Source organism: Paroedura picta, chromosome 9 (assembly GCF_049243985.1).
Source record: "Paroedura picta isolate Pp20150507F chromosome 9, Ppicta_v3.0, whole genome shotgun sequence".
Classification (NCBI taxonomy): domain Eukaryota; kingdom Metazoa; phylum Chordata; class Lepidosauria; order Squamata; family Gekkonidae; genus Paroedura; species Paroedura picta.
This window is the reverse complement of record NC_135377.1, coordinates 48,086,797-48,097,374: the sequence shown is the minus strand read 5'-3', so window position 1 is coordinate 48,097,374 and position 10,578 is coordinate 48,086,797. Positions and strand designations below refer to the sequence as shown.

At 44.5% G+C, this 10,578-nt stretch overlaps 1 protein-coding gene across 3 annotated transcripts; it reads left to right on the top strand.

Moving 5' to 3' along the window:
- Positions 1-270: 270 nt before the first annotated feature.
- Positions 271-8,568, top strand: TMEM200C (transmembrane protein 200C). Of its 3 annotated transcripts, none has more exons than XM_077352739.1 (3): positions 271-698; positions 4,828-4,972; positions 5,536-8,568. In XM_077352739.1, the coding sequence occupies exon 3, from the start codon at positions 5,579-5,581 to the stop codon at positions 7,250-7,252; it is 1,674 nt and encodes a 557-aa protein (XP_077208854.1). In that variant the 5' UTR covers positions 271-698; positions 4,828-4,972; positions 5,536-5,578; the 3' UTR covers positions 7,253-8,568. The 3 variants fall into 3 exon arrangements, with proteins under 3 accessions (XP_077208854.1, XP_077208852.1, XP_077208853.1); XM_077352737.1 differs by having other exon boundaries at positions 4,824-4,972; XM_077352738.1 differs by lacking the exon at positions 4,828-4,972.
- The last annotated feature ends 2,010 nt before the right edge of the window (positions 8,569-10,578 follow it).

Here is a 10,578-nt window from a genome sequence, read left to right as displayed (position 1 = left end):
GCTGGGGAGCGGCTGCCGAGTGTCTTGCACTGGGGCGGCGGCGGCGGCGGCGGCGGCAGCTCCCTTGCTGGTATCCCGGGCTTGCCCCGCGAGGCAGAAGCGGCCGGCTTCTCGGCTCCGCCCGCGGTGCTTCGCGGCGCTCCGGAGGGAGGCGGCGGGGGCGGCCGCAAGCACGAGGCGGGGAGGAGGGGCCGGGCTCCTCGGGAGGCGGCTGGCGAAGGGACGCCTCGCCATCCTGCCGCAATTTCCCTGTGTCATGGCTCCTGTCTCCTAGCAACTGCAGCCAGGCCGGTCCGCGGCGGCGGCGGCAGCAGCAGCAGCAGGCGCCGCGCAGGGCCAGTCAGCAGCGAGCGGCGTCGAGCGAGCACAGCTCCGCCGGGGACTCCAGCGGCAGAGGCAGCAGCAGCCGCGCGACAGGGGGCCGGGGCCGGCGGCGGCGGGGCGACGCGGCGCGGACGACGATGCCGAGCGGAGCGGGAGGTGCACCTGGCCGGCACTCCTCGCCGTGGCGGGCCGCCGTGCCCCCGCGGAGGCTGCCCCGAGCCGTCCGGTCGCGCCTTTGGCGGGGATTATGAGCGAGCCGGGGGGAGCGGCGGGGCGGTGCTGAGGCGTCCGCCGGGGATGCAAAGTTTCTCCATGGTTCCTCGCCGGGCTCCCGGGACCTTGCCTGCGGCGCTGACATCGGCCCGTCTCCCCTGGTAAGCCCCTAGGCGCCTCGGCGCTCCCTCCGCGCCCTGCCCTCCGGAGCCCGCCGCAACTCTGCCCGGGACACGGGCGGCAGGGCAGGCGCCCTCTTGCTCCCCCCCCCCCCCGGCCGTCCGCCGTCGCGCCCTCCGTGCGCTCGGGAGCCCGGGCCAGGGGGCTGCAAGGGCGCGTTGCCATGGGGGCACGGCAGGAGGCCGGGCCGTGGGCTTCGGGATCCGACCCTCCCTCGGGTGGATTTTTGGATTGGGAAAGTTGAAAGATCTGGCTGCCGTCCTCGATGGCTCTCACCTTGCTTGCCAGGCTTTAGTCGTCAGAGATGCTGCCAGGCAGGCTGGCCATCATGCCGCTGCATCAGAACTGTACCCGATAGGCTTGGCCAACTTTGCAAGTATCATTATGTAGGACAACTTAGCGCCAGGTATGTCAGCTCTGCAGTTTCTATGGCCCGTGTCGCTCTAGCTCCCCAAGGAATGCAAGAGCCTCTAAAGTCCTTTGCATCTGGAGGAAACTCCTCCAAAGCAAGGTGATGATTTGTGCAAGGCAAAACATGCTGCACAAATGGATGTGTGTATTCTGTCTGCCTCATTCCGCCAACTAGAATGGCAAAATTCAAAGCAGATACTGTCCTATCAGTTATTTCTCTCCATTTTCATCTATTGTATGTTTTTAGTTGGGAAACACTGCTAAAGTCCTGAAAAGAAAGTACTGTGGAAAAAAATATCAGCCGGAATTTTTAAAACAGTACTGCATGGGGTAAAGTAGACCCAGTTGTACCTTTTGAATATTTCCTGTACCTTTTGAATATTTCCAAATCCTGTGTTTCCTCATAGCCTATTCATCAACAGTGGCTTTCTTTTCAGGAAACCCACCTTGGCCTCTGCCCTTACTCCTATTTACCAATAACAACTGCTAACATTTTTCAGGGTTCTGGCTGTTAGCAAATGCTCTCCCACCCTCTGTGGATTCAGAGCTTTGTCTCTTGGTGTGGAAGGGAGAATTTTCATTACACAAAAGTCAAAAGCTTCCATTTATATGAAAAGAAATTAAATTAATTATTTCTGCATTACTGTGTAGCAATCATGCTAGTAAACAGGAAACTATCAAACTGCTTTTAGCTGCAAGGCAAGAAGCAGAAATGTTTTTGGTAAGAAAATGTATGGGATCTATCTAAATGAATAATAAAATTCCTGATTCTGGGGATATTCAGGAGAGATTTAGCTGATCGGGGAAATAAGATTACTGAGAATGCTGACTTAACCAGATTTCAAGGCAATGGATTTATGCAGCATGTTGGACTGATTGCTTTTATCTTTCTTTACCATAACCTAATTCAGACACTTTTGGAAAAGTCAGAAATAACCCATCATAATACTTTAGATATAGTATTTTTAGATTCTCCTAAACCATTAACAAGGGGGGGGGATCAGTATTTGTGGCTTCATTGTTTGAATGCTCAGATTATGAACTCTGATGCTGATGTAAATAATACCTTGCAGATTATTCAGAATACTTTGGCAACACAAGAACAGTGATCCCAAGTAGTATCCCCTCTCTTTTTAAAATCAGGTTCAGCACTAGCTTTCTGTTCCAGTTGTTTTCTCACATTGATGGGCTGAACATTCACTGGTGTTACATAACGTTACCTTGAACATCATACATGATTCCAAATCAGGCAGCTGTCCAGAGGTTATACACACACACCCAAAGCATAAAGGGAAATTTTGCCTGCATAGCTGAAAGCAGACATAAAAGGAAATGCTTTACAAGAACTTTTAAAAATTAATATTAGAATCTGATTATTTCCATAGGGCATGATCATCACTAGGCTAAATAATATTACTCACCATTTTCAGTGCAGTCATTAAATACCCAGGGCCAAAGTAGAATGATTCTTACTGCATTTCTTCTATTTTTCCCCTCATCTGAAATGCATTCCTTTCCTGCATGATATATATTGCCATCCCTAAACCCTTTGGTAACAAAAACCTTTTGACTGCATTTAAAGAAGATTGCCTGAGACTAGGAAATAGTTTAATAGGCTTTAACAATTCATAAGACAGTATGGATTATGAAAACCAAGCAATAGCTCAAACTGTAATTAAAGCTGCATCAGAATTTTGCAGTGAAGAGAATGCTTCTCATCTTGGTTATCATAAAGACAGAAAGATACTGAAAACTAAAATGTGGATAACTTTAAGGAAAAGCTGTTTTCTCTGTAAATGGCTGTCATATCAACCCAATGTTTTTGACTCTGAAATGTTCTCATAATGTAGACTTAGGTATTTCGAAATAACTACCGTATTATGGACACATTTTACAGGTCACACTGTGTCCATAGAGTATGCATTCAACCAGATACACATACCTTCCCCCATTTAAAAACACTTGAAATTAAAAGAATGGGACCTTATGGTGAGATCCTTGAAAAAAAACCTTTATATATAAGTGGTGGGGAGAAGTCCTACTGTTTACAAAGGTGTCAGTTTGAGGTGGGGGTATTAAAGGAATTGTAAGGACCATGATGGGATAAAGAATGCTTATGCCAAGTCAAAGGTATGAGTGAAAAGAGACTACAGTCTATGTATTTACGACAGAAGAAAGGCTCAGATCCCGGGGGCTGAGTGCCATAGCTAGAAAGAACTGCTGGATTTCAATGGCCATGGGGAGCTATTTTGATTACTTTGACTCTTTTAATCTCACTCTTGCTTCAAGGAGCTCAGGGTGGCGTATGTGCTGTCCCCTCTTCAGCCTGTAATTCATCCAGAGATTGAGTTGGAATTTCAACCAAAGTCTCTTTAGTCCAACATTCTGATTGTGATACCATGATGCTGCAAGGGAGATAGTTCGTTCTACTCTGGTGGCCTGGCAGGAAATAAAGACCCCTAGTGTAGATTTGCTAAAGATGAATTACAGAGCTCTTGTTTAGTTTTGGAAGCTACCCCTGTACAGGGATCCCTGCCCTTTTTTACTTCCTTTGGACTAGTACCAGATTCTTTTTCAGCTAGCTTATCTGTCTGCATATAGGAGGGTCAAGGAGTGCTAGACTAGTCTTTTGTGTTCAAAAGCATCATCATAGTGAATAATTTGCTCAGGCTTGGACCTTGAGGGAGTGATCACCTGGCCACTGAGGTTCTGTTCTAGATTAACCATTGGAACATAGACATTGGAACTCCATGAGACACTTCACAACTAAATAACAGAGAGAAAATACTTTATTAAGGAGCTTAAGCATAGTTGCCATGGACAAACAAAACCCTTGTTGGGCCATGGGCCTGATTGTGTGGTGCCTTGAAACTATCATAGTTGCTCAGAAAGTGCTAAGTGCTGGCTTTTGTGGCAGACCTCTATCTATGAGAACCAGAATGGTGCAGTGGTTAAGAGCGGTGGGCTCTAATCTGGGGAACTGGGTTTGGTTCCTCACTCTTACACCAGCAGCCAGCTGGGTGACCTTGGGCTCATCACAGTTCTCTTTGGGCTGTTCTTGCAGAGCAGTTCTGTTAGATCTCTCTACCACATCTACCTCACAGGGTGTCTGTTACAGGGAGAGGAAGAGAAGAGTTTGTAAGCTGCTTTGAGATGCCTTCCAGTAGTGAAAAGTGGGGTATAAAAAAAGAGCTTCTCTTCATGACAGAAACTTAATGTTTAGAACTAGGTTTGTTCCACAGAAAATTCAAATGCAGCCCTTGCACACTGTGGTCACATTTCTTTCTTCCATCATTCAAACCTGTGGATCCAAGGTGAAAATGGACCCCATTACATTTTATGAGCTTGAGTATGACAAAGCTTGAGTGTGCTTGCTATAAAATTGTCCTTGGCGAGATGCAAGCTCACCCATCCTTTCTGCAGTAGCATCTTTGGCTCTCTGAACTCTGCCTAGGAAGAGCTCAGACTGTGCAAACAAAGTGGGCTTTTGTGTGGTCAAAAGAGCATGAAAAAAGTTTCAGCTCTTCTTCTGCAGTATAGTGCACCTTTGAAAGCAAACGTACAATGTCAGCTTGCTGTCCATATGTTAAGATATCAAGCTACCCCAGCTGATGGTAGAGCTCAGTTTATACTGCACCAAAAGAAGTGGATTGATTGATTGATTAAAATACCTCCACCTTTCATCTTGGTTCAAGACAGGCAAGCAGGAGGGCTGAACCAGAATTGAGCATGCTGATCAGAATAATTAATTGGGATTTGTGCCTTGCTGGCCATCTGTGGACATGTACTGTGGCAAGGAGGAGGCAGTAGAGATTAAGAGGAAGAAGACCAGGATCAAGCAACAGTGAGTCTAGTGTGTGTGTGTGTGGGGGGGGGGAATGTTATGCATTCATGTAAGAATTAGAATTCACATAAACAGAGGAACTGTTCAAGAAACGTTATGTAAAATCCACTTAAAGCTGTTTTTCAATCCCTATTTTCAACAAAAAGTACTACTTTCAATATCCCAAGGCCCCCAATACATTGTTTGTACATATACATGCCTTAATAGTCAGTTATGTTCCAGCAACATATACTTCCTCACAGTTTATGTTCACAGCCATAAAGAAGGTCATTGACTGAAATAGCAATTGAATGCATGGCTATTCTGTTTCTGTCAGTGATAGCAGAAAACTGTAGACTATCATAAAGTACGTCTTCCCAAGCCACCTCAACATGCTGCATCATCTGTCTCTCACACACGCAGTTCCTTATGTGAGAGAGATTAGTCACTAGTAACTGAGAGGAGTTTAAACAGGAAAAAAAACCCTGATGCAAACTGTAATTTGCCAGCTAGAGAGACTTTGCAATGTGAGCTGTTGATTTGACCCTCCTTGGACTCATGTTCTTGTCTCCATTTTGCTGCAGGAGCCAGAGTTGCTGTAGGGAACAGTGCCCAGGGTAGCCAGCCATGATAGCCACTGGCGGCCTCTTGAGAATCTCAGCCAGGAAACAGGATCCGCTGCGGCCTCAGAGCCAGGTTCCAAAACGCAAGCGCAAAGCCAAAAAGAAACGCAAGAACGACGTAGTGGTTGTAAAGGGCAAGCTCAAACTCTGCTCACTCTCAGGCCTCATTGCTCTTTGTGGCATCCTGGTTTTGCTTGTGGGAATTGCCTTGGCAGTAGTAGGCTATTGGCCGAAGCCTCTTTACCGGGCAGGGGAGAACCAATTCTTGCCACCACACGGAGGAAGCACCAAAAATCGGTCCAGGAGCCAGACAGGAGATGCAGGAGAATCTCATCTAGGAGGCTCCAGAACCAATTCGTCCTTCCCTAGCAGAAAGAAGAGTCTCCCTCATTCATCACCTTCCCACTCCTCTTCAGCAAGTTTCCTTTTTCAGCTTTTCTCTGGGTATTTGCATTCAGACAAACTTAAGGTGCTAGGGCCTCTCATCATGGGTATTGGAATCTTCCTCTTCATTTGCGCCAATGCAGTTCTCCATGAGAATCGTGACAAGAAGACCAAGATTATCAACCTGAGGGATCTGTACTCCACGGTCATAGATGCACACAGTCTTCGGACCAAGGATGGGGCCCCCTCATCTTCTGTGGCCCCAGTTCCAATCAATGGCTTTGTTAACTATGTTCAGTCTCGGGGGATGGAGCTGAAACCTGGTAGTGGGTCTGGGGAAGCCTTAGGGGCTGCTGCCATGCTTGCCAAGAGCGCCTGGCACCCAGCTGTGGGTGCCACCTTATCTCCTCCTGACTTAGCGTCAACACCACGCTGCTCCTCCTTCTCCTCTGCTAGGCAGCCACCACCACCTAGCTTGACCGAGGCTGTGTACAGCATATATCGGGAGAGAGCTGCCTTGGACAGAAGTACTCGGAGCCCACCTTGCAGCCCTCCAGAGAGCTGGGACCAACGTAGCACTGCCAGTTCCATTGTGGGATCCTCACTCAGCGCCTTCACTTTGCTGCCACTGGCTCAGGGGAAGGCAGCAGATAAAGACTGTCATGGATGGCGGGGACCATTGGGTGAACGAGGGACCAGGGAGATTCCACAGGGAGAGTTTGAGCTCAGTCTGACTGATCTCAGGAGCAAATACGTGGATACAGGGCAAAGTCACACCATGCTGCCCAGGAAGGGCAAACGCAAACTGGTTCTTAGACGCCAGAGCACAAGCTGCCTCCCTGATTCCAGGAGATCCCTCTCCCCAGAACCCTCTCAGACACTGGACAGTAGCACAGACTTAGACTCCAGTCTTTTAGTAAAGGCTTCCTCTTCCAGCTACTCCAAATCCCTAGATCTGGGGGACTCCCCCCCTTCCACACTACCAGGGGGTAGGAGAGATTCCCAGAACTCTCAGTGTGATCAGTACAGAAGCAATAAGGGCTACACCCCACTGGAGGAGACAGGTACCTCCTTGGAATCTATTGCCAACACCCCAGCCCATAAAACCCAGGATTGTGATGTCAACCCGAGTGGGGAAACTGCCCCGTCAGAGGGAACCAGCAAAGAACAAACAGAGCAACAGCATTTGAAAATTCAAAGACAATATACAAATAAAGAGAAACTGTTCATGATCTCCAGGTCAGATGCTGTTGTTGGGCTGGAGGAAGGAGACCTGGAAAGCACTGGCATTTAAACAGAATAAAATAAAATTGAGAGAAGCTTCAGATCAACCTGTAATCCTTCTGCCCCCTTGTGGATCTAGGAAACTGATCACTATCCAAAGAGATGAAATATGTTATTCATTACATATATGTAGTTTTCTTCAGGAAAAAAAGAAAAGCCCTAACAGAAGTTTGATCTGTTTGGTTGTGAACCTACATCCTGTGGAAGCCAAATCGTATTACACATCAGCAGTAAATTCTTTGGGACAAAGGATTCGAACTTCTTGACAATAATTGTGCACTTTACTAATTTTTACTTTCCATGGCCCCCTTCTTCTCTGTTGGATTCTGTCGTTTCATTAACTGCACAGTCTTTTCTGAGCTGCAGAGAGGGGTGATTTTCAGTTTAGCAAAATCAGTCTCCGTTTTAATGTTTGCTTAGAATGTTGCATTGGCAGGGACTGTGAAAAGGCAAAGCAGCTCTAATTTCTGTGAAAGTGTCAGCTGAGGAAAGACTGGTGACGGGTAGAATTATGGCCAGCTGAAACGCTACCATCCTAAATTCAAATAACAATTACTTTATTAAGTATTATTGCACATGTATGAAGTAATAGCATTAATAACCATTTTTAATTTAAATAAAATATGTTTACAATGACAAATATATATATTTAAGTAATTCTTCATTTCTTGTTAATTTACAAATGAAATAAGACTGTTGTTCAGTTTGGAAATTGAAAGGGTTTTTTTTAAAGAAAATAATAAATTAAGGAGAATAAAGGTACAAGTTAGGGTAAAGAAGGCAGAGATGTCAAGTTGAATAAGCAAAATTTGTTTATGAATCCTTTGTGGACAGGATAATCTGGGGAATAATCCAGGCAAATTGAAGCACTTTTGAGTTGGTTTTTTTTAAATAAAACAAGAGCATGTTAAGCATTAAAATGCTTGGTTGTAGTTTTACAGACTTATTTTTTTAAAATACGCTTCTTAGAAGTTCTCATTTAGATAAAAGATTTATGCCTAACCATTTGTTTAGGATCAAAGTCCAAAATGGGGAATGATTTCCAAACTAACTTTTGATATACATCATGAAATACACTTTTAAAATCTACAAAGTAAATATTTCTGTCCACCCTTCCTTTCTTTGAACTTTCTAAAATAGGAACAAAATAAGATGTTTTTGTTATTGCTTTAGCATGTCAAAACTATGTAAAACCATCAACCTTTGAGACCTATTTCCACAAGTCTATCATCTAACGTAGCGATCCCCAACCTGTGGGCCGCTGACCACATGTGGTCCTTCGACTAATTGGAGGTGGGCCCCGAAGGGTGCCTTCTCCCCCCCCCCCCGGCCCTTTACTTCATCCCCCCCAGCCCTTTACAACACACTTCATTGTTGTGGCGTGTCTGTATCTTATTTTGAAGGGATGTTTAAACATTACCATAGCGATCAGAGAGCACTAGGGCAGTGGTTGAGAGTAGAGGAATAAACTCCCCCCCCCCACACCGGGCCTCAGTAAAAGGCGTTGAGTGGTCCCTGGTGTTGAGTGGTTCCCGGTGATAAAAAGGTTGGGGACCACTGATCTAACGCATCATTATTTAGTAACTTAATGGTTTGCCACTAGGGTAGTCATCTGCAGATAACCAAAAAACAGGACAAGGGACCTTAAAAAAAAAGAGAGACAAAATTTACATACGTTGATTTAAATTCATAGAAGCAAATTTACACATAATTTCCTTGGGCTACAGCTTGTCATGCAAATGTTTACCAAAAGCGGGAAAAAAAATCCACACAAAACCATTCCGCTGATTATACTGAACAGAAGCAAACAGAACCCAGATAGTAGGGGACATGCTTAGAAAAATGGGACCGCTCTCTGAAGAAGGTTATCTGGTCATTCTGCTTGTTGTCTAATGTGTGAATTATTGTTATTGGAAGTTAATTTGAGAGTTGATATGCATTATTTTATAGCTGTTTTATGCATTCATTGCTTGGTACTGTAATCAAAAAGTGATGATGCATGTGGGAAATGTAATTTCAGCTGTACTGAATACAGGGACAGGGTATATAATTACCTATAGCCAGCAGGTAGTTCAACCAACAGTTCAGAGTTCCTTTCAGATCCTACATGCACTGAAGAGCAGCCAAATATATTAGAAGTATGTGCTGTGCACAGTGCTCCCATATGCATGGCCACCATGTTGTTGAAACATGGGCAATGCTTATATTTTGCAAGCACAAACGGCTTTATTATAAATGATCCTTGGATTTTCAGGGTTCCATTTCATGTGTGCCAAGACTATATACTCATGCCAAATACGTGTATTGCTGCGCTGTACAGGAAATGTGGAGACCGTGCATCAGGATCTACTAATGATGAGGATGTAAGATCTGAACAGGTCTAAGGTAGTAAGATATCTTTAGGCCATTTGAAAGAAAGGACCGCAAAATGGGAAGAGATCTGTGATTAGATGTCCTGCCATTTGAAAATGTTAAAAATAGTTATAAAAGTAACAGGTGGTGCTAGAGAAAGGTGTACTTCTGCAACATTTTCTTGATGTATATAACCTGCACAAAGTTATCATTTGCCCATTGCGAGAAAACAGACATACCTGTAGGTGTATATATGCCTTTGAAGGGAAAAGAGTGCAACAAAAGGTCAGTTTCCATGCCACATGATCCCAACATATTCTTGTGCTTTCTTTCTCTCTGCCTGGCACATAGAAGTTGCTTTTAGTATAGTTTTTAAAAAATTAAAACTGGGAAAATTGATCATGCATCCTGCCATATTGCCTAGATTGCTCCAAAGTTCTGTTGGAATGAATAAATGTATTTTGATGGAACTGCCCCCCTGGTAAAGCCCATATACAATTATACTGGCCTACATCCAAGTACTGATTAACTTGTATATGGATTAAAACACAAGTCATATGTAATATTTAAGTTGGTCTACTGAGTGCTCAGTTAGTGCTAAATTAGAATTCAATATATTTGCAAAATATAAGCAATACTGTAAAAAAGCTTGCTTAAAATTCCCCCCAAAATGAAAATAAGAGCAATCTATCATTACTGATGTTTTTGTTAAAACTGGCATTTCTGGATTTCTAAGTATCTTATCATTATCCCATAGAATCCACTTTAAACTAATGATATTGTGAAAATTTATAATTACCTGATTCAGAATGCATTTCACACTGATTCGAAAGTAATTTTTCCTTTCTTCACCACAAGCTAAAAGGACCATGAAAATAATGGCTGGAAGGTAAAAGTGAGGGTAAATAACAGGCTGTAATAAAGTTTTTTCAAAGCTATGGACTGTCAGGGTTAGGAAGTGTCCTGGTGTTCAGGAATGATGCA